Raw genomic sequence first — 24546 nt, 5'->3', positions numbered from 1 at the left:
GTAGCTATGGTCAGATATAGAAAAATATGTGTGCTGGTTTCCTCTTGGGTTGTGCAACAATAATTTTTTAAAAATGCATTAGCTGTAGGCTATCAAAATACAGTTTTAAATAAAATAAGTGTTCAGTCCTTTGAAGCTTATACACATCTTGGTTGGTAGCCTGAACGTCTGCCGTTCGTATTAGCAAGAATAATGGTAAAATCTGGGCCATTGGGACTTAAAATTGTCGATTGAGTATTGCACTTCCATAATGTTGGGAAACTTGCAAAAGACTAATTTTAAAGACAAAGTTCAAATTGATGCAGCATATAGTAAATTATAATCCCCATGTGTCATGACTCCTGCATCTGACACCTGAGTTTGAGACTGAGTGAGTGTGTTTTGATTTGATTTTTCCCTTTGGGTGAGGGAGGCATGCGTTGTGTGTTTTTGTTTGGTCTGTTTTTCTCTCCTCCTTTCTCTCAGTTATTGAGTCCTGGGCGTGTCTGGCTTCCTGGGTTGGCACAAGCTGCACCTGCTTGTAATCACACACCTGTTTCTGATCAGCCATCCCTACCCCTTCCTAAGGAGAGGCCAGACCTGCATTCCCTGCTGAATTGTTAAGTTGTGTGCTGTAGGTTAAGTTTTAACGTCTAGCTCTGTGCCTGTTTTGTCAAGTAACGAGTTCGCCTTTACTAATATCTGCCTTCCTGTCTCCAGATTGCCCATTCAACCCGCTCAGCCTGCCTACCAGTTCCAAGCCTCTGGAGCCACTAAAAGATCCAACCCTTCCAGCCACACTCCTGCCAGCCATGCCAACCCAGCCCTCACACTTTCCAAGTGCTTGGAAGGAAACTCCCTGTGTCCTCACTCTGCCTTAGTTTACTCACTGCTTTTATCAATAAACTGTTTAAACTGCTGCATTGTCTCTTGGTCTGCATATGGGTTCTAGCATGATTTCTGACATCGTGTGGGTAAAGGTCCAAAACCACTCCCACAATTCCATGCAACTTGCCTTGTCTTTTTGTCAGATACTCCTTTCTTGGTAAAGTCCCATGTCTTTCATGATTCCTTACCCCTATTAATGTGCATGCTTTTAGTTAAACATTTGTATGGTGAGACAACCCAGATGATCATTATTGGTTATTTACTCAACCATGACAAAGCTCCAAAGACATTACACAGCTGTTTTCACAGGCGGTGTATTAGTTCTCATGTTCAGTAAATGGATCTTAATGAAAAAAAGCATTTTCAAGAAGGCACATCATGTATTAATTAACAGTGCCTGATAAGTCAAAAAGCCATATAAACATTTTGTAGAGCTGATGAACAAGAGATGAGACAACATGATGGCAATAAGGATGAGTTGCAGTCCTGACAGCAGTAAATTCTGAGGAAGGATGTTTTTTGTCACATGGATCATTTGTTAAAGCTGTATCATTTCACATGATGTATGTGAACAAGTTGCTTTAAGGATGTTCAAAACCTTTAAAGGTGCCCCTGTGCATGACAGGAGGTACTATAAATATGTTCACTCTTTTTACCCTGATGTCTTGTTTCCATGTCGTTTTATGTTTATGTTGTTGTCTTTAAATTATAAGAACATTGTTGGCGTCTGACATTTCAGAGCTCTCTGGTATTCATGGACACATCATTTCCAGAAAAGTCAGTGAAGTGCAAACTGAGCTTGCAAATGTGTGACATGTGTGCACAATGCCAACAACTAACTAATTTAGCATTGAGTCTAATCCCTGCTTCTCTTAAATCAGTGCATTTCCTGTTAATAAACATTTAACCTGGGCAGAATCCATTCCAAAAGAAAGCAATGCAAATGCTGCTATTACCGAGAGGAAAGGTAGACCTAGCGGGTTTTGTACTATGGTGATCTAATTGGATTAGTGGGCAGTTGAAAAGGAAATGAGAGTAAGAGCGGCTTTGCACACTAACACTATTTGGCCTTTTAGCATATGAACTTTGCTTAGTCAATTAGCACAGCTTGATCTGAAGGGTTTGTGCGATGTGATGTTTGTAAACTGCTAGGTTACACCTCCATGAGTGCAATTATTGAATCCTATTTACAGTTTTATGAATAAAGAGACTGGCTCCATGGTTTGCAGCAGTCTTTCAAACTCCTTTTCCATTAGTGACAGCCTGATTTGGTTCTTTATTTTGAAGGATTTTCTTCCCTCTTTTAGGCTCAGGCCAAAGGGGTTATGCACTTGTTTGTCAGCATAAAGCCGAAGCTCAAGCACAAACGAAGAGAGCTCAGAGATCAAATCGCAGCCTTGGGAAGAACCACAGGATCTTTTTGCAGACACACTACACAAATGACTCAGTGTCTGTCCAGTGTGCCAGTATGTAATTGACGGTTGTGAATAAGTTATAGTACATATTTTATATGCCTTTGTTTCTGCCTTTAAAAGGCATCTTCGGGTTATTCATTGTGCAGCTATATGGTGAATCATTTTCTCTGTCTCACTTCTTCATAATCAGTTTGGGAGAGATACAGTAAAGGTAATTCTTGTAGTCAGGAATGGGGTTAAACATCTCTTCCTCAGGGCATAATTCAGATTTAGTTTGGCCAGTCATTTAGTTATTTTGGTTGGATTGTGTCTAACAGTGGCACCACCAGTTATTTTGGTCAAAGGCAGCCTAAAACTGTTTTGGATATGGCAGACCTGGTGTGTGTGTGTGTGTGTGTGTGTGTGTGTGTGTGTGTGTGTGGCAGTAAATAGAGACTTAAGAGACAGCTGAAGATACAAGGATGTTCTTAAAGTCTTTGGGTGGTCCAACCTCTCCGGGAGCGATTCAGCCTACTTTTTGCAGTGCCAACGCTGAACAGTGGTCATTATTAGCAGACAAACCAACCCCACCAGGCTGGGGTTACCGTCCAGCCAACTGCAGATGTGAATGTCTAAACAATTCTCCCACTCTGTTTTGAGATGCTCTATTACAGGTTCTGCATCCTACTCCAGATCCAGAAAAATTGACAGCTAAATGAAATCATTCATTTTCTGGTCTGATGTCATCCAAAAATTGCCATAATTGCTGAGGCCTGGCGTCTCTGGTCTGTGACTGGCAGAGACACTAGCACTGGGCGAGGTGCACGGAGAGGAAAGTAGACTGTCGGATGTTCCCTGTTAACTCTTTGTCTGTTAAAGCATGTGGGGCGCACAGTACAACAAGGGGTACAGGACCACTTTCTCCTGTCTGTTCGGAAAGCAAGCAAAGACAAGCCAGGACTTGATGTTGTCAGACCCAAGAGGCTAATGACAGACTCTTTAAATCGGCAGCAGAGGCTCAGGGAACTTCAGTGCAGCGTATGGGAATGCACACACAGTTATGTAACCACGTAGAGCCTGAGAACATCAGGGGCCGATTCCTTTCTGAAAAATCTACAGCTCAACTGTCTCAAGGAATAACATCTTTCTTTTATGTGAATGATCGTGACTGTGGGGAAGATGCATTCAAATGCTTTACTTCAGTAAAAGTAACTAGTAGTAGTAGAACTTTGTGCATTAGCCTGATTTGAAGTTGGAGACCAAGGCTGATGGTAAACGGTTCACACAGAGATCTTCTCTTAAAAATTAAGAGATTTATTTAGTCTGAGAGTCAGGGAAGGGGCTCAGAGGCTACAGGACAGAGAGCAGCTCTTCGTCAGCTCCAAGCCAGTTTAGCACACAGAAGATAAAGGATGTTGCGGGTTGATCTTGATCACTGGTTCTTCCTCTTGGCCCTCTTCCTCTCTTACCTCACAGTCCCACTTACCCGCTGTCCCACTTCTCGAGTTGGCCGGCAGTGTCTCTACCTGCCAGACACACTGCTGTCTTCAGGCGGATGGCAGGGCCGAGTTGAACGCTCAGCCTGTTGTATAAGAGCGTTATAAAGACATAATACTCTTTGCTCAAGACAAGCTTTTAGACTGTACTTTCACCTGCCATCATTAACACAGTTCTCTTCAAATCCCTGCAACACAAATAAGAGTTTGTTCTTATGTTAATGGAACACATGGATCATATTTATTTTAGTTTTAAATCTGAACACATACACTTACCTTTAGTTTTTACATTTAAGTTTTCCAGCTGTTCTGTAATGATATAGAATCATATTAGAGTGCATTGCTGTCAACATAAATGGTGTCCATATAACCTATTGAGTATGAGTACATTAATATACAGACAGATCCAAACCAATTAAAACCTCAAGTCTTCATCCCTCTGAAACTTGCATGTCGCACGTCCTCACAGCAGGGACGTCTGGAGGATCTGAACTGTAGCGGGGCTTGGTTCCCGGTGGACTGTGGGAGGAACCCTTCATACCTTTCAGTTCTGGGAGTGAATTTCCCTTGGAAGAGATTTTCTGTGAAAGCAATCTAAAAATGATTCCTTCCAAAGAGTTGTCAGAGTTGATGAGATTTACACACAATTTTACAAGGATCCCATGGAGCTTGTAAAGCACTTGCTTGAGTAATTGCAAATAATTTCATTCTCTGAATGTTTGTTTAACTGACCTCAGCTAACTCACTCAGCAGCACAGAGGCATGCAATTACAGGCTCATGTCTATTTGAATAATATCATTCAAGTTCAATATTAGGATAATTTAGTGTCTGGTGCTGGGCGTCTGTGCATTTCTTGGAAAACAGACCCCACAGACTCAATGTTCATACAACAACATTCAACAATAAATGTTTGTGCAAACAGGTTAGTTGAAAATAAGAATAAGAAAAATGTGCTATAGAAAATCTCATTGTGAGCTCAAGAGGAGTGTAAAGACATCAGAAATCCTGTACTGCCAAAGTTAATGGTAATAAATAGAAGCAAGCGTTATGGTTGGTGGATCGTCAGTGTTTTCAGTGTTAAAGGAAATCACATTAATTCTCCTGACAGGATTTGATCAGTTGGCCTGTGAATCTGTGTACAGACTAACATCACAGCACCCTCTGGTGGTAAACACGTACAAACAAATCCAGGATCTTGTTTTTTTTAACACATTAACTCCATTTTGTAAACGAAAGCGAAATTCACTCCACATTTGCACACTGACTACACACCCCAACGTCTAAAAATATCGATAAATCTTTGTACCTAGTGCTGAGGTTGCGAGTGAAGTAATACATATGTAGTAAACTGATCCAGTTGAAAACTGCCACTGGCGTGCAGTGTGCAATGTAGAGAAATACATAAAGCAGGATAGGAGCCAAACTAAAGTCGAAGTCCCTGATTGGCTTGAATAGTACACATGAGGAAGTATTTAATGACTTAAGAACTTTACACGAATCTCACTGAGAATTAGATGTTTGTGGTGTCCCATGTGTCTGCTTTAGCTCTATATTTAGTTGTTGTCATGTGTCGCGCTTGTCAGCTGGGACCCTGCAGGAGGACACGCCTCTGGAGTGAATGGAGCACGCCGCGCGTAAAGTCCGACCTGCAGCGGATCCAAACTTTAATTTAAACTTTATTTCGAGTATCTATTCGACAATATTGGTTCGTTCTTAGTCGAATAAATGCAGCCATGACGCGTGAGGAAGATCTCATCCGGATTGCAAAAAAACTGGACAAGATGGTGTCTAGAAATAACACGGTGAGACTTTACAGCATTTTGACACCCACAGGTGGCGTGTTGCGCTGCCGCCTGAAGGCCCTTGAACTTCTTGTTTGAAAATGAAATGTTTTCCTGCAGGTTTACGTTGGAGATACGTTTGAATTCTGGTGAATCTCGGTACTTGTAAAGTATGCACATTTGTAATATGAACCTGGCTGAACTGTAGCAAATGATCAACAGGTGTTTGCAGACATTTCGCTCGCAGGACGTTTCGGTCCCTGGGTGTGCGGCGCCATATGGGTCAATTTTTGTCAAGTTGTTGACAACTTTTTGCAAGTCTTTTGCTGGTGGTCATGTCGATCAGTGACTCATGCAACAGAAGGTAAACAACGCGGCCTGTGGGCAAGGTCGTGTGTGCGTTGTGACTGACTCCAAACAGGACATTGTTCAATGATCGCTCTCTCTCGATGCAGGCGATAATGTAGTAATCAGAATAAAGCAGACATACTAATTTGTGATACAGTCATTTGATTTATGGAATCTATATGTATTTGCTCGAATGTCCTCCTAAACCCCCCAAAATACAGAAGTGAAAGTGTTTACCGCTAAGTCTGCCTATCAGTTTGTGGTTTCCTTTTTAAAATTTATACATTTGCATCAATTTTGCATTTTACATTTGTAATTAAACACATACGATAACTAAACACATAAGATAAGGTGTTAAAAGTCTAAATAAGATGATGTTTGTTGCGATTGTAATGTGTGTGCAGGAGGGCGCCATGGACCTGCTGAAGGAACTGAAAGGTTTTAATATGACACTAAAACTTCTGCAGGTAGGCTCCAGTGTATTATATTACATTTATTTATATCTGTAGTTTCCAACCAATTCACTTATCAGAAACGCTTGTAATACACAAAATAAAGCTCACAATGCACATTTATGTGTATGTTTGTTTTAGGAAACTAGGATAGGCATGTCTGTGAATGGTATCAGGAAGCACTGCACAGATGAGGAAGTCATTGCCTTGGCAAAAGTCCTCATTAAAGACTGGAAGAGACTTCTGGGTACTTGACTTTGTGACATGGTTTACATTATGTAAATGATTCACTGAGCAGTTAGTTGTTTGTGCAAAAAATACACAAGTGAATTGAATGATTTGCTGATTTGCTTCATTCAAACACTCGCACAGACTCTGAGAAACCCTCTGAAAGGAACAACGGTTTGGACTCCAGCAAAACAACGGTGTCTCCAAACAGCTCCCCTCCTGAGACAAAAGGCAGGTCAGTACTTTCACAGCTGCTGCACAGAAACCTCACAGGTAACATGATTTTTAACACAAAGGAAGAGACATTATGAAACATTCAGTGAAATGGTGAGGTGTTTGTCATACATGCCATGATGCCACTACACTAGACCTACAGTATTAGTACATGTTCAGACATGTATTATGATAACATGTGCCTCTGCATGTGTATACAAAATACCTGCCTTGAAAATGTCTCAACAACAGCTCTGTTGAAAAGCACTCAAGAAGATGAAAGAAAGTGTCAGGAGTTACTGTAGCAGCCTTTCCAGAGGTAAATTAACAGTTGTATTGTCATTAAATGACATTGCATTATCATTTAGTACAGTTTTCTGGCCACCGACCGCTGGAGGGGGACTTGCATCATTCTTACATGCAGTATTGTTCTACAAGGGAAAATGGGCTACCCCCCGGATTGAGCAGTAAATGCCAGGGTTAGGCTGATGGCTCAAACAAGAATTACAATATTCAGCACCAAGGATAATGCTTTATGTTTAGAATCAAAATAAAAATTCCTGTAGTGTGTATGTGGTCGCTCAACAATTTACCCTAATGTCTCTGCGCCTGCGATAATGGCCTCTGTTAGAGGCTGTAATTTGGTTATTTTTCAGGTTAGTCAGTAGTTTACAAGTGCAAGTACAGGATATTTCTAAAGAGGCAATGAAAGTACTGATAGAAATCCTTGAATGTGTCTGGGAGGTGGGATTTAAATACTACCTGTGCAAGTCAGATATTTTAATCCCACACTTCTCCTTACCTGCTTAATTTGCTAGTCCTCATGCAGTTTATGTCCAGTCAGAGTTTCTACACATATAGTAGAGCTGTGTTACTTAAGAAGTAGAAATATAGATCACTAGTTAACATCAGTCAGCTCACACAATGAAGGGAAAAGTAAAGCTAATCAGATGGGCTGTTGTAGCGCCAGGGGGGGAAATGTTTTGTTACCCACCTCCCCCTTTAATTTTAATCCTGTCCGAATAAGGCCTAAATACAACAACAAACCTGACGTAGGTGAAACAGCTAAATGTCTGCTGGCTCTTGAACAGACGTAAAAAATTATACTTCCTTTGTTTCTGTTAGCCACAGGAGACTGGATGTCAAACCTGAACATGACTCAGATCCTGACAAAAAACACTCCGATAAAACAGAATAGAAAAACATAATGACGAGCACAAAAACAAAAAGACACACGTAGATGACCTCTGGGATGAAAAGCACCAGGAGGAGCCCCAGCATGACAAACAGCCCAAAGAAATCAGAAAAGAGAAGCATTTAGAAGAATCCAAACAACAAAGACCTGCGGAGGATGCCCAACTGCAGATAGATAACAAGAAACAGAAGCATGTGCAAGACCTGCAGATTGAGAAACTCAAGCCAGAACCAAGGAAAGAAAGGCTGTTAGAAGAACCAAAAAATGAGACACGTGGAAGAAGTCAAAAAAGACAAACGCCCAGAAGAGCCCAGGAAGCACAGCTACACAGATGACATGAAGAAGTACAAACACAGAGAAGACAGCAGACGTGAGAGGCCAATAAACACACTGCAACGAGAGAGGCTGCCGAGTGAGACGCCTGCTGACGCTCACAGACCAATATTTGAAAGGTGAGAATGGAGGTGGCCCAAAAACTGATTATCACATATCAAAATCATCCTGCAGTGCTTCAGATTGAATTATATATTTCAGGAGAGGAGTGTTGGACAGCACTATTCTGTATCCCACCCGGTTCCCCTCTCCTCCTCGACCTGCTCGGCCTCCTCCCCCGACCAAACGCCTCTCTGTGGACATGAAAAAAGACAGGTCAGGACTCTTGCATCGTCTGCATGACGGACTGAAATGTTCTCGCTGATGCTGCATGACATAACTGTTTCTGAGTTAGTCATATGCACTGACATTTGTTCCTACAGTTTTATAAGTGGACTCGTGGCCTGACAGGATGCCCCCTGTGCATGATGCATGTTGTGATGGGTCACTCAGGTGTGTCTTTATTGAAAGGATTTTGTACATCATCGGGGACCCTTGAGTTACAGCACTCTGATCTGTACTGTTGTGACATTTGTTCAGGAAGGACGGTAAAGACTCTTCCTCCAACATCCTCGTCCTCATGCTCCTCGACCCGCCTCTCCTCCGGCTAAGCGACCTTTACAGGAAGTGAAGAAAGAGAGGTCAGGCGTATTGTGGTGCATGTTTGTGAAACCATTTTTTGAGTTTACGTGCAGAGATTGTGTGAGATTTTAGGGGATGCTTAAACAAATGTTGATTTTCACGTCAGGAAAGTTCCGCCGGAACCAAATGCTCCAATTCCTCCTCTTCCTCTGCATCTTCATCCGCCTCCACCAAGGTCAGGGTCTGCATGGCCGCTGCACTGTCTCACATTAATATTCGCTCTCATCATGACGTTATTCAGCAAAGCTCAAAGGTGTTTTTTTATTTAGAAAAGAGCCCCCTGATCCCAACGCTCCTCTTCCTCCACTTCCTTTTCACCTTCACCCCCCGCCTCCCCCGAAGCGTCCCTCACAGGACGGGAAAAAGGACAGGTCTGGATCAGATGATTTCTCATTACAGACTGCATTAAGTTGATGCCTTCAAGTATCTGGGAGGATTGTTTTGGAAAAGTAACCTATAATTTCATTTGGAGTTTTTTCTTCTCTGCATTGAATCCTTGTGTTGTTTGCTACAGCAGGAAGGAGTGTTCCGACTCTAAACCTCCTTCACAGAAGAAGACGTCAGATCATGTGAAGAAAGACAGGTCTGGGATCTGGGAAATATTCTGTCTCTCATTCATCCTTGAAAAATTACTTTGCTGTTGTCTCTGGAGGATCAGTTACCTCCGGACTGTAATATCTGGTTTTCGTTTGTTTTGGACAAACAATTGAAACAATATAGTGTCGTTCTCTGACAGCGATGCGGTGTGTCGTGCTGTTCCAAGAGTTATGTCAGTAATTGATCTTTTTCTATTTACACTACTACAAAGGAAACTCCAAATAACATGTTTATTGAACACTTTTAATAGTATAACAGGCAGATTGGATCGACTATTATTTAACTTATTTGACTAAATATCCTGATATATTATTAGGAAATACCTGCACATACACATCATTACTTAAACCTGCCGTTTAGTAACTCAGTGTGCAAACAACAAAGAGTGTAGCAGCACTGTTTTCTTTTTGCAGGAAAGACTCATCGGATAGCAAAGTGCCTAAAAAACACTCAGATGAAGCCAAGAGAGACAGGTTGGCAAGTCATGGGTGTTAAAATGCTTGTTGGGCTGTGGGTGTGACACACAATGTTTGTGTGGTTCATCTTACACTTCTTCAAACAGCTCTTTATCAGTTTTCAGTGCATGGGGAGCTTCCATTTTTATGCCTTTACTGTCCTGTGACAGTTTGTTTGAGAATCAAACAAATGTTTCCTTTTGTCAGGAAAGATTCATGTGACTCTAAACCGCCGCATCCCAAAAAGCCCAGTGTGGATATCAAAAAAGAAAACACAGGTGTGCAAGGGCAGGAAAATTAATGCCACTGTACATTTAATTTTAATTTATGCTGCTTCATGTTGGACATAATCCCAAATGTGTATTTTATTTTTAAAAACATGGTGTCACAATGCTGTTTACCTTTGTTATAGAAAGGACTCCTGTGACTTGAAGCCTGGCCAGCCTGTGAAACGTCACTCAATTGACTCCAAACCTGACAGGTGGGACTGGTATGCACTTTTTTAAATCTCACTGGAAATTAAATAAACATTGCCAATAAAACAAGATGTACTGAAAGTGTCTCACTACTTACTGTAGGCGGGAATCCACTGATTCAAAGAAAACTAGCTCGCCACCAGCAAAGAAGCTATCAGCTGAAAGGTGAAAGAAACAGAAGCTTATTTTTCATTACAGTTTCAAAGGTTTATTTCAGTGGTATAGAGACTGACTTTGTATTATAGGAGAGAGTCTCACGGCTCCAAGACCTCTCATCCTGGACCTCCACAGCGGAAGCCCTCTACTGACAGCATTGAAAGGTATTTCAATATGAATTATTGTAGAATTTTACTGATGATACCCATAATTATTTTATATTTAGTCTAGCTGAAATATAGAATACATGCTGATGAACTAGGTGTGGCTATTTGGCACAGAGAATTATCACCACACCGCACTGTCCTTTCAGCAGAGCGTTTTAGCACCTTTCAGTTCTTTTGGGGGTGGGGGTAGTGGTTTACAACCGGGAACTTTACTGTTTGGTTAAGTCTCAAGGCTCTCATCGGCCTTCTTCCAGCTCCAGCCAGGCGTTTTTGGTGAAGAACTTCCATACGCTACCTGTTCAGGACCAAACAACAGACAAAATGTGCAACTAGCTGGTTAATAGAGTGGAGCATTTAGCGGCTGACGGGTCAGACATTTCCCCAGGAGCTCATCTCAGTTTTGTTTTATACATCTATTTAAGATTTTTATGTCAAACATGTTCTTGACAACTTCACACACTCTAATCTGTGATTGTTTTGATGTGGCCTTTTTTGCAGAAAGGGCAAAGTTGATGCCCCTAAAACCCCCACAACCCCGACCAGCCCCATGTCACCCAGCTTCAGTTCTGCCGGGGGTCCACTGCCTCCTCATCTCGCAACCGGAGACTCTGTCAGAGACAAGTGCATTGAGATGCTGGCAGCTGCCCTGCGCACAGACAGTGAGGCTGAGATCACACTTTCACACTAAGAGTACAGCAGCTAATAGGCTCTAAATATGCTTACAGGATATCACTTACAAAAACAGCCTGGATAGTGAAACTTAGCTGCAATATGCCACACAAGGAACACACAAATTTAAGTGTAGTGTGCAGATTAACATGAATTGTTTTTACTTCACAGATGACTACAAAGATTTTGGAACTAACTGTGACAGCATGGCGGCAGAGATTGAAGATCATATCCTTGAATTTGGTTAATTATTTGCCGTTATGATTGGTTTGATTAATTTGTGGTTCACTCAGTGATGATTAATATGATCAGATCTCCCTTGACTGTTTGATTGCACATATCTACCAGGACATAAAGGCCACTGATATGAAATACAAAAACAGAGTCCGCAGCCGCATCAGCAACTTAAAGGACCCAAAAAACCCTGGGCTTCGCAGAAATGTTCTCGCAGGAAGCATTGAATTAAGCCGCATCGCCACCATGTCTTCTGAGGTACAGAACACTGCAACTGCATAGTAAACCACTGGTGACCTCCTCATTGTAGTACTTCAAACTGCCCCCTCTGCTCCATCTTTCTGTTTATGTAGGAAATGGCCAGTGACGAGCTGAAACAGCTGAGGAACGTTCTCACCCAGGAGGCCATCAGGGAACACCAAATGGCCAAAACTGGTGGCACCACCACTGACCTGCTGCAGTGCGGCAAGTGCAAGAAGAAGAACTGCACCTACAACCAGGTTAACAGACATGAGCACCCTGTACATAATCGGTTTCAACAAAGCAAAAGTCATTATTAGAGAAAGAAAACATACAATAAAAGTACTTTTTAGGGCCACAGTGCCACAGTATTAAATCTGCTTCGATGATACCATTGATGTTTTATTAACTTCAGCACTTACTTGCACTGTAATATATTGTTTACACTCCTGTATAAATGTGTGTGCATGTGTGTTTTAGGTGCAGACACGCAGTGCTGATGAGCCAATGACCACATTTGTTCTGTGTAATGAGTGTGGAAACCGCTGGAAGGTAGGTCTTTCCCTGTTTCATTAACACTTATCTTTTGTACCTTTTTGAATCCTATAAAAGATACCTTTGTAATAATTCTGCCTCTCCTCTAAATTTCAGTTCTGCTGATGCCTTCCAGGTGAAACTACGATTTATTTTCCTGAGCATATTGAACTGCATATTTTCTGTAATGGGAGGGAGTTTATAAATTATTGCAGCTTGTGATTTAAACAGATCAGTAGGGTTCTTATAATTTGTACTTGACATTTTGAGATTTTTAAGCATGTGCTAATAATCCGGGTTTGCTTTTTGTGGAATTGAACACTGAGCATGAATGCCAGTTTGATGACTGAACAATGAGTGATGATCACGGCGCTGCCATGATCGAAAAACTACCCAGTTAATATGCTGTGTCATATTACAGCTGTTCACTTTGTATATATCTAATTCTAATAAAACTGCATAAATCATCAGTATGATGGCTTTTTAAACTCACATATAATAAAAGATTTTGACAATCAGTCATAGAGTCACATCCCTCATTATCACAATCATCACCACCATCATCGGTGTCTTGTGGCACAAAGAATATGCTATTGATGCTGATGAAGAAAGAAAAAACTGAGTGTTGCATCTGCAATTTTCACTACTTCTCTAATGTACTAATATTCCAAGGGGGCCACATTTAAATATACAATTGACATGTTAGTAATTATAAATAAATCTGGAACTAATTAAAATATAACATTCAAATGTTTTTAATGAAAATGGTGTCTGTTGTTGCACGACTGAAAATGTTCAGTAGATGGCAACAATTCATCATAACTCAAAAGGACAGCATTGGCTCCCACAATATTTCTTTCTTCAGGTTACCAAGCACAAATTAGAGGCTTGCTTGTAAGTGCCAGTCCAACAGGCTGGCAAAGCCAGAGGGAAGCGCTGCTGCTGAACAGCATTCAACAAAATACACTGTTGTCCTGGATGTTACTGAATTTCATATACTTATGAGAAATATGTTTTTGCAAATTATAATCCATCAGTTTTGTGTTCCTGAAGAATTTGTGCTATATGCATTGCATTAATGGATAAATATAAAATGTAGTGGTAATGTGAGAAATATGGTTTGTATGCCAGTAGAAATGATGAAAAGGAAAAGCTGCCCTCTGGCTGAGTATCCACCATCTGGTTTCCTGTGAGTTGAAACCACATTAATTTACTTCTGCATCATTTTCACCATTACAATTCCTCTGTTGATGTGCAGGCAGAGTTCAGAAAGCATAATTGACTGTGTTATTCTACATTGGTGCATCAGTGTTAAAATCAGCATCCCTCTTTCTTCCCGTGTGTCTCCTGAAGTTCAACTTAAACTTAACAGATACACATAAATAGGAATATAAAAAACAGAAACACAAAAAGCAAAATCCACTCGATTAACTCAATAATCTGTGCCAGGCCCTTTCTGTAATAATTTGTTAATGGATTCTACAACATAATTCCCCATATTTTCACTTAGTGTCAGCTGTTCCGCTCCGTAACCTTTACATCCCCAACAGTTGCTGAACTGAGAAAATAAAAGCTGTTGAAACAGTAACACTCTCAATACTATGCCCCAAATGAATAATGCTCTCAAATAATGGCAAAAATGTTTCATGCAAATGTATAATTATTTGTAAAGTCATTGAAAATTGTCCTTTAATAAAAGTAAATACATTTTTTGATTCATTATTATCATTATCCTTAGTACCCTTATTATTATACAACCATATTAGAGAGTACAAATTGTCTACTTTTAAGCCAATGTAGCTTGTAGCTTGGGGGCCATCAGTTTGATGGCTTCACTCCAATAAAAGATGACATTTAAAAGAGCAGAAGTACCTCAACTTTTAATTTACAATCAGTTATAGAAAAAAAAAGAAATCTGCTTATGTATCAAACCTGCACTAAATGGACTCCAAATCCATGTATGCGAGTGGTCTGCTGCAAAATTTTAATTGAATTGTGGTGATGTTTTGTTATTATGTTATATACATGAGAATGGGACAGGAGTGTTTGGTTGTGTTCTTTTTTCTTTTCTTTTTTTTTATGTGACCTATAATGTGACAAGCCACGTCAAGTAAATCAGAGACGCACATTGATGTAAACTCAGTATGGATGTTACAGTCTCTCTTGAGAACATGTGCACCAATGCATGACTGACGGCCACATCCAGGCATCATCCAATCACTTTCGGCTTCAAAACAGCCCGACCTCACGAGTTGAAGCGACTGTCAGTCAGGATGAATTTATTTCACCACACAGCTGAACATTTGGGCATAATTACATCTCTGTCAGAGGGAAACAGGCATCGCTGGAATTTTTCAACATTAACACTGCACTCAGTTGCATGTTATTGGCAGGTTAAATGCTGCATAATACTGTGTACTGCGTCCCAAAACTTAAAATTTAACTTTCACAGGAGAGGAGACCCAGATGCTTTAATTATTACCACATCCCTTGTGATCATGTGGCTTACAGAGCTCAAACTGTCGGTATTCTTCAACACTTATTGCCTTGTTGACTTGCAGAAGCCTTCATTGTCTGAAATGTTTCCTGCAGTGATGTGATGAGTCTGTAACCTCTCAGCCTCCTGTTGTTGCTACATGCAGCTTCTCTATAAATGGAAATAAATGAGACTTGGTAGGCATAACATCAGTCAGGTGATTAAATGTAACTGAACACTTCACCCCACAACTATAACAGTATGAAGGTCAGGCTGGACATGAAATGAATTTGAAACTTACACACTTTTAAGAACAATTGTGCACTTGCTAGCGTGGCTAAAACATTACAGAACACCTCCAAAACATCCAAAACATCTCTATCCTGACTGCTCAGCATGTTCCAGAGACTTGCACTTGCACAGCTCAAATGTAACAATTAATATTATAATTTAAACATTGTTTGTGTCTGTTTGTATGAACCTTTGACACACACATAAAGATCAGATCTACATAAAGTCAGACAATGTTATTGACCCAGTAACAAGCAGTTACTGGGTCATGCAGAGTATTTATGATTATGAATTAATTTTTCTTCTAGGTTGTAGAAATTACATGAGAATCCAGCAAGTGCTTACTTAGGCTTTTCTGCCTCTGTAATGTATCTTTAGAGTCATGCTGCAGGGAAACATCTCTCTGTGAAACATTTCAATTTAGAACATCTGCAGGCTCTGAAGCATCCAAAAGGTCTTCACCCCTTGAACGGCTGCAATCCTTGCACTCCATGCAAACTGCTTGAGTTGGATAAAATGGCCTATTCAAATAGTAGGCTAATACTCAAAATGGCATTGCATCACTTGCATCCTCAGCATCCTCACTTTGCTCTTTTAAAAACTGAAACATCATCTGCTCTGGTCTTGATGCTTGATGTTTTGAGAACTCTTTAATAACCTTGTGAGTGGGCATAAAATGTTCACCTTTACTGCTGCTGTGTCAGATGAAAGTGTCATGGCTGAGACTCTTTAAATTGCAAGGAAAGTGCTCTGAGGAACAGAGAGAATGGATGATCTGAGGATTCGACTGCCTCACACTCCTCCCTTTCGCTCTCTTAAGAAACAAATGCCTCTTCATAGCTTTTGCTTATGAGTGGCCGGTTGAAGTGTATTGTATCAATGTCGAGAGCTGTCATATTGTGGAGGACTAATCCAAACCTGTCCAACACCTGTCTCTTTTGCTTTAGAATGTATTAAATTAGTCAAGCTATTGCCTTCTGATCTACTGTATAGAGGGCAAATATATCCTATAGTCTATAATAAACTGTAGAGGGAAAAATTTAGTTGTTATTAGCAACAAGCTATGGCTTTTAACGTTGCGATTTTGAATGAATATTTTGGCAGGCTGTGCAAACTGGACAATTGAGTAGAAATAAACAGCTGAAGATGTTTGACCTGCAAGGAAGTTTTGAGAACCTGCAACTTTTTAAATGTTTGGAGCAATGTTTGTCAGAAAAAGGGAGCCAGGGCAGTGGTGTTCAAATACTACCCCATATAATATGCATGGTTGCATAATGCTGGGTGAAATGACCTGGACCAGACAGGAGCACAGTGGTCTGCTCTAGAGCATTGGAGGACAAGCTGCGGGACTCCATTTGGGTTCTGCGAGGTTGTTTCCTGACTTCACCTGAGCTGGCTTTGATTTTGCTGCCTTACATGTTAGGGTGCTTTAAAGATTTACTCCTGTGTACTGCCAAATAAATTATAACAACATCATGGGTAGCAGCAGACAGTCTGCCACCTCTACTTTATAATGGTAGTTTTAAACACTGAACCCACAGACACTCAAGTAAAATTAAGATATCTTTGCAGCTATCTGAGCTTATAGTTGTTAATACAGGGATATCTGACAACTAGAGAGACAATCAGCCACTGTCTGAAAGTAACATTTAAAGAAGTAAAGCCTTCTCCAGACACACAAAACATACCAAGAAATCAATCAAATCTGTCTTGTGTTACGGGATGCTTTAGAAATGTGAATTAATTAAAGAAGTAAAGTAGCTGGATATGAACAGCGAGAGTTTTCAGCCATGCTTGCGGCTCGGTGGGGCTGGTCAGAGTGGTGCTTTTGCTCACATCAGAATGCTAATATGCCTGCAATGAATGTTGATGTTTAACGGGTGTAGTGTTTACTACATTCACCATCTTAGTTTAATGTGTTAGCATCCTAACATTTGCCAAACAGCACGAAACACAGCTGAGGCTGATGGGTAAGACATGATTTGCAAGTAATGGTATTGGGCAAATTATAATATTGACCTTACATTTTTTAAAAAGTGAAGGGTTCACCAAAGTTACAATTTTTCATGGCTATCCCTCGATGTCGGGGATGAGCCATAGAAGTATTCATAGGCTCTCAATCATGTCTGCATCACCTTCTTAGCAAATCTGCCCAATAGTTGTTCAGTGATTTCACTAAAAAACTAAATATTAACTTCTGGTGGCGCAAGAGCAAAAGTCAGGTGGTCACCAAAGTCTTTAGGATTCATCCTTTTAGGTTAATAAATATCAAAAATGTCAATCCATCTAATAGTTGCTGAAATATTTCAGCCTGGACTAAAGTGGTGGCCCAACCTACCAGCAGACTGACGCTGCCATTCCTAGAGCCACCCCACTAAACTATAAATTAAAAAGAAACTTAACTTGGCCTGTCAGAGAGAAGTCATCTTTTCCAGGTTTAGCTGTTTGATTCAAAACTTTAAACAGACCAACAAATATAAACAACCTTTATATGAATTATGTAAACGCTCCTGAATGATACCAAAAATGTCATGTCCATTTCAGACAGTCCTTATCAGCACCAGCATGTTCCTCCCCTCTCCTCTTCTGCTGGAAATGATTATATAATATAATATAATATAATATATACATTAATATTAATTATATATATAAATTATTATGAGCCTTCTAGGTCCTAAAGATGGTGAAAAAACAGAGACTGAGGGGAGCAACGTGTTCACAGGAGTAGGAGGAAGCATTATGTCAAGGAAAAAATAAAATGTTATTATTTATTAAAGTTTTTTACAGTACACAGTGATTCGCTTTGTTTAATTTTCACACAGCTTGCTAGCACCTGGGTCAACAGCTCACAAGTGTTCACCATAACGCAGAAATTCAAAGTACATTCATTTTCTTTTGCGTTTCCCTCCTTTTATCTTGCTCTTGAAGAAATTATTAGTCTTTGAATCGCTATTGCTACCGTAACCACAGGAAAAGCTGTCAGCAGTACAAATAAGATGTTACTAACATCTATGAAAAATGCCTGAAGGTATATAGATAATAATAATATTAGATTTCTTCAGAAGTCACATTTATCTGAAACCTTGGGAAGTCTTTTCACAACCCCTGAGTAAAGGAGCAAGATAATCTCAAAATGTAATGTGGTGTTCCAATAATACAAGCACTAAGATATTATAAAGTGTTTAGTTGATGCAACGACTATTTCAAGAGAATTCCTCTTGGCGAAACAGCAGTGATACAACCTTGTTTACAGGTCAGTTACAGTATGTACTGAGCCAATAGAGCTGTGATGTGTTTGGAGGTCCATTAGAGACTGGTGGCACCTGGGAAAACACTGTCCTCACTGTTGTCTCTTATTGTAGGGAAACAAGGAGGCATCTGCAGTGTTCATCCTCACTTCTGTTTTCGTGGCTGATGAACTCACTGCAGTGTAATTTCTGACAAACAAATGAGGGATTTGCAGCCGGCCTTCTAACATTGAACGCTTTCCCTCCAACATTAGTGTTTGAAGGAAAACAGGATGCTTGGATCGCAGTTGCCAGCTTTTTAAGTTTCCCCTGGAGTCCCTCATTCAACACTGTCTTTCACTGTACTTTGCTGCAAAGGCGGCCTTGTCTGGACTTAATAAAATGGAAACCATGCAGATGTTTGCACATCTTCTATAACCTTCTCTATATTAAAATGTTCATTTATTATGTGCTGCTTATACAGAATTTATTTGCTGGTAGATTTCTAACCCTTTATATTTATATTTCCTATATTTTTACTGATAACAATTTACTACTATTTTTGTACAATGCAGCAATGTTTTATTTCTTTTTACAATGCCACATGTTGTACTGTTGTAAACAGATTTTTTAGGTCTTTATTAATTAGGCTACTTGTGAAATTGTATAATTGAAAGATGACTGGGACTGCAACAATCCCTTCTCTACACTCATTGTCATCTTATCTTCAGCATTCTGGGAGGTTCTGTCAATCCAAGATTTATAGGAACTCAAATCACATAATCCCCGTCTCTTCCCTCCGAGTTTAACCCAGCTATATGTCACTACAGTCCTGGCAATTGCTTCCCACATCATATTCATAAAATCAAATACCCCCTCCCACTTTGTTGAACCTGAAGACCCTTTGGTTATAATCCTTCTCTGATTGTGAGACAGATGACTCATGAACCAGCCTTCCTCTTCACAGTTCAAAGTGATCTTTAAAGACCTCTTGCTGTACTGGTGCTGAGCACTTAAGACTGAATGGGACTGCCGCCAAACCTCTCGGTACATACCTGTTAGCCAGTGATAGACCTTCAAGTTATTCCTGGTCAGTCTTAATAGGGAGACATTGTTAAGGCTGAATGGCGCCATGGCCTTTAGACTGCCGCAAATATCAGTGGCCTTCAGAAGCGATTGACTCAAAGGCTATCATCCAGTGACAATGATAAACAGCGAAGAACTGAAGCCTTCTGCAAGAACAGTGAAAGCCCGAAAGGCATTTGCTCTCAATGACAAAATCAGAAAATTGATTCTATTTTCTTGACTTCACCTATAGGCGCCCTCCTGGCTGTTTAAGAGCACTGCCTCCACTGACTTCAGTCCATTAGCTTGGTTTCAGTCTTCACTTCAGCTCTGTCCTCTTTTACACCTGGAAAAGTGTTAACGTATGTAGATGCTGCTACAACACCCCATCCTCATCAAGACTGCAGTGTCTCCACCTACCGTCATCTGAAATTCTGTAGACTTTTTACTCAGATTCTAGACAGTATATATACCACATCATAATCAACACAGTAATTTAATGTTATTAACACCATTTCCCCTCGAGACACCAACATTAAAAGAACACCTTCTTTCAATGCAGTGCTTGTGGTTATAGTATCTAGTTAAACACCACAGCATTGGGTTGACATTTGAGGAAACTCGCTTGCTTTCTTGCGAAGAGTTAGATGAGAAGATCAATACCACTCTCGTGTCACTCTAAATATGGAGCTTCTGGCAGCAAATGTTTGGCTTAGCTTAGCACAAAGGCTGGAAACAGGTAAACAGCTAGCCTGGCTCTGTCTGAAGGTAACATGTTAACTGCCAGGCATATAACCCATTTAAACATTAATGATATTTATTATGATTAATAAAAGAAAAAAACAACACATAAATAATTGTTACTGGTTAAGTGCAGTAAAGTTAACTTTAAATTGACTCCACCACCACACATAAAACATGGCGTAATAACAATCACATTAACATAAGCATAAAATTTGGCTTAAAGGCAGGGTAGGTAAATTTGAGAAACTAGCTAGAAACTGCAGCATTTTTGAAAGTATCCAAAGGGAAATTCAGTAATGAGTTGGCTAGCTAACTGTTAGCAACAGGTAGCTGTACGAACAGCTGCGGCAACATTGGGCAAAGCTAAAAACAGGCTGATACACATTTTCCCGTTTCCATCAGTTACACTACACGAAATTTCGTCTTAGACTCATAACATGTACGTTTTTTGCATGTTAGAGCTTCCACTGTGACAGCATTATTGTCTCTGATGAGGACTGCACTCCAGAGCCAAGCACAGACCGGACAGGACCGGGTCGAGACGAAGCAGAGGAGGGAGGGCTGCCAGGGTCCGAGGAAGAAGAGGCAGGACGGGGAGGACGAGGTGCAAGCCGAGCAGCACATACCTGCATCGAGCTTCACACTCCAACAACGGCATATGAACAGGTATATATATATTTAATATTAGTCTATTGTCTCCCAGTGTACTTGTCTCTAAGTTTCTCTGGTGTTCCCCCCCCTAAGCCCTTTGAATGTCAAAAATAAGTGCTATGTAATCCATCACTATTGTGATTAATTTTTTATTGTTTACTGATTACAACAACTAACTACAGCTCTGCTTCAGCCATCGGCTCATCTGTGTCATGTACATTGACCTGGTGTGTAATGTGGACACAGAAGTCCTGTTAGAGAACAACAAACCCCTGTTCAATAAAAATCTGATCATGTTGATGAATGTTGTGTCCTATTACACCGATCTTTCCAATTTGGAGTTCTAACAACTATATATTCCTTTACAGGCCAGAATCTGAGGACTGGACAACATCCAGACTACAGTGTTTCCATGCTCCACACAAGGCTGACCTTCCAGACCCAGGACAGAGTAACAGACAGTTCAGTCAGGCAGCATACAGACAGTTTGTAGTGTGGCAATGTGGAGCACTTATAGTTGTGATACTGAGTTGCTGTTTCGGGAAGATATTCAACTGTTCTCCTGATCCACCAGGACAAAACAGAGGTTTAATCCTAGCAGTGTGTAATGTAATGTCACTAACTGCTACACAAATAATTCCCTCCACTGTGTGAATGAATACCCGTACATTGTTAGTTTTATTCCCAGGAGGGTAGAGAAAATACAAAGACTTTTTCCCTGTTTTGGATAATATTTTCATTCTTTTTTGAATACATTGAAAATGATAAATGCCTTTTCTTCACAGTCAAACAAGTACATTTATGTCTCATGTCTCCAATAATGACATCCAAATGTGATATAACATTTGTTTATTGTTATTAAATACTACTAAAACTACAACCCATATCACAAATAGATCATTTTAAACATCATTAAACGATGCCACCTTCAATGAGTACAAGCTCCACTTCCTGGACTTTTTGTTGTATACCTTGCTGTACCTGATAATAAAGAAAGGAGGATCAGCTTAGTGAAAAGTTTGTAATACCTGACATTATTCTCTTATACAGTAATTACCATTTCCACATAAAATGCAATCAAAACCGTAATCAGCACCATCTATCTGTATTCCTCATACTGTTTAATATTTTTTGACTCATCACTTTTAAATGTATTGAGTAAAATGCAGAGGAGTACTCATAATGCAACATACTGAACTGTGTCATCAGCTTTTCTCCTGGCTGGACTGTGGACATGGTGGTTGTAATCCAGGCCAGCCAGCATGGTCCGATCAGTGTACTGGTGAGAAGTGCAGGGCTATGAAAGACTCCAAATCTGCAGGTGACCTGAGGGCACAGTAGAAATAAAACATGCAGGACTTTTTTTACTTCTGGAAAAATAAGTAATAGCATAACAGCACTAATTACAGTAAAATGTTTTCACACAGTAGGTTTAGCTATGAACAATGTCAAACTATATTATGGGTAGCTTATATACCAGAAACACAAATACTTGGGGCTGCTGTTTTCCAGCTCACCTACAGCTAGATATAATCATCATCTCTACTCTGGCTCCTACACCACTCTGCACCGTCTGCACTCGTAGCAACCGTTAGCTGTATTCTAAGTAGGTAGCTACTTTTGCTAACGATGAAAGTAACAAATTACCATCAAAATGATAAAAGCCAGATTACCTGTCCAGCAGTAATAAAGCCTCCACGGTGTAACTTTTCAGCCCCTTGGTGTTCCTAGTCACTATCGTTGAAAAGCTAGGGATGGGACGCTCGATACTGACGTGTCGACGCTGTGTCAAGATCCCAAGAACAGACGTTTCGAAACACTGCTCCAAAGCGTCGTTCAAAACGTCAATGTCACGTGACCATAGTGAAGCGAAGCTTCGGTGCGTTTCACCCCTGTTTCGACAGGTGGCACACCTGCCACTTCTACGCTTGATTACAGTGTTTGGAACAAACTGCACATCAGCTTCTAACTCATTTGATAGATTTGATCCAAGGACACACAATCATATGATTTATTGGAGCGACGTGCTGTAGTAGGCTATATTCGCACCTGTAGGCCTATGATGGCAAAAAAATAAAAATTTATCTTTGCCAGTAACAAATGTTCCATGTGACCAATTTTTCCAATGCTGATGATGTCAATTATAAAATAAAACCCGACTCAGCCCCAAAACAGCTGAATATTTCTGAAAACAATTCTTGACATATAACAAATGTGAGACATTGTTCCACTTTCATTTATCATTCTTGAAACAACTTTACTCAGTTACAGATTTTTAATCCATTACACCTCATCACTGCCAGCACTCATTATTATTAATTACACTAGGGCCTATAGCTTTCATGCTAATTACACCTTTGTTAATAAGTTACTGTATAATACTGTAGATATCCACATTTATCATTAGGCTATATTCTTAGATTTGTATACTTTATTATATTCTCTACTCACTAACTTCATCTACCTATTTTTCCTATTCCTTTTCTGTCTTGCAGTATCTGCAACAAAGACTTCACCGTCGGAGATCAATAAAGTATTCCGATTCTGAACATGAACAAGCTGTCTCTATTGGGCAGTGGTTAATACATGTGCCTTTGGTGTGTGACCTGGGTTCGATTCCCACTGTCATATGTGTCCCTGATCAAGACACTTTACCCCTAGTTGCTCCCAAGGTGCGCCCTCTGACATAGCAATTGGGATTTGCTTTTGAGAAAAGCATCGGCTAAATGAGTTCATACTTATGAAACAACACACAGATGTGTTTTATTTAAACACACTTTTATTGCAATTCCCATCTGCTGTCTCTGACAATCTGAAAGCGTTTGTGTTTGTTGTATGGTGATTTCTCCGAAATCCTGTTGGTCATGTATTGATAAGGCGTTTAGAATTGTAAACGTAGGTCAGTCATTATTTCAATGAAACCATTACCAAGATGTGTCGATTTCATAAGTGACCAGTAGGTGTCACCGCGGAGACGGGTGTCGAAGTATTTCTAAGCCTCGACACAATTCCAGCAAAATTGGTTCAAACGTTTCAATGTTTCACAAAGCCTCGCTTTGCCCATCACTATGACAAGCCACGCAGATATTAGCTCCGGTCTGACCGCTTCGCTCTCAGGTCTGACAGCTGACCGGGTGCGCGCACGGGGGCAGCTCCTGTAGCATTAGGTCTGGTAGCCATGGCAGCGAGGGAGAGTGACAGTCAGCCAGCCCTGAGAGGACTACAGACAGACGATTTTTATACTCTCTTTGTCAGAGCACCTAACTTTTTAATATGCATTGGTGTATATAGACAGTTTAAACAAATATGACAAAAAGTGTTTTAGAAGCTACTTGCCTACCCTGCCTTTAATAATTATCAAGATTATTAGCTTAGCCTATGGCATTTTACAGGGCATAAATTAGTGGCTAGCGGACTTTTCCTCTCCTCATAGCTTAACAAATTACATGTATTATTTATACTGTGTGTTACTCACCGCTGATAAAGTCGCTGCATCTCCCGACACAACACCACGGTCGAATTTTCGGCCTGAACGTAAGTTTTGTACAGCAGCTGCTCGTAGTGAGAGCAACAAG

General features: G+C 40.3%; 1 protein-coding gene and 2 long non-coding RNA genes across 6 annotated transcripts; all 3 read left to right on the top strand.

Moving 5' to 3' along the window:
* Positions 1–203: 203 nt before the first annotated feature.
* Positions 204–899, top strand: LOC119896867. Its single transcript, XR_005443298.1, has 2 exons — positions 204–613; positions 700–899. It is a non-coding gene; the product is annotated as an uncharacterized LOC119896867 (long non-coding RNA).
* A 4438-nt stretch (positions 900–5337) lies between these two features.
* tcea3 (transcription elongation factor A (SII), 3) lies at positions 5338–13035 on the top strand. 4 transcript variants are annotated; one of them, XM_038711799.1, is made up of 13 exons: positions 5338–5560; positions 6292–6354; positions 6481–6586; positions 6712–6802; positions 10454–10531; positions 10620–10682; positions 10763–10837; positions 11339–11499; positions 11681–11737; positions 11847–12001; positions 12097–12243; positions 12464–12535; positions 12635–13035. In XM_038711799.1, exons 1-13 carry the CDS (start codon positions 5492–5494, stop codon positions 12641–12643), a joined length of 1146 nt encoding a protein of 381 aa, XP_038567727.1. In that variant the 5' UTR covers positions 5338–5491; the 3' UTR covers positions 12644–13035. The 4 variants fall into 4 exon arrangements, with proteins under 4 accessions (XP_038567727.1, XP_038567728.1, XP_038567729.1 ...); XM_038711800.1 differs by having other exon boundaries at positions 5339–5560; positions 10454–10522; XM_038711801.1 differs by lacking the exons at positions 5338–5560; positions 6292–6354; positions 6481–6586; positions 6712–6802 and adding exons at positions 8917–9164; positions 9259–9572.
* Positions 8241–8915, top strand: LOC119897820. The gene is made up of 4 exons (XR_005443452.1): positions 8241–8427; positions 8510–8623; positions 8731–8800; positions 8888–8915. It is a non-coding gene; the product is annotated as an uncharacterized LOC119897820 (long non-coding RNA).
* Positions 13036–24546: the final 11511 nt, after the last annotated feature.

This window comes from Micropterus salmoides, unplaced genomic scaffold (genome assembly GCF_014851395.1).
Source record: "Micropterus salmoides isolate LMB-PRFRI ecotype aquatic unplaced genomic scaffold, ASM1485139v1 Ms_hic_scaffold_11, whole genome shotgun sequence".
Lineage (NCBI taxonomy): Eukaryota > Metazoa > Chordata > Actinopteri > Centrarchiformes > Centrarchidae > Micropterus > Micropterus salmoides.
This window is presented reverse-complemented; position numbering and strand designations above follow the sequence as displayed.

Excerpts from the sequence above, each read along its gene's own strand:
- tcea3 (XM_038711799.1), top strand. The coding sequence starts at position 5,492 with ATGACGCGTGAGGAAGATCTCATCCGGATTGCAAAAAAACTGGACAAG. Across the intron at positions 5,561-6,291 it reads TGGTGTCTAGAAATAACACG|GAGGGCGCCATGGACCTGCT; the intron begins GTGAGACTTTAC and ends ATGTGTGTGCAG. Across the intron at positions 11,738-11,846 it reads GGCGGCAGAGATTGAAGATC|ATATCTACCAGGACATAAAG; the intron begins ATATCCTTGAAT and ends GTTTGATTGCAC.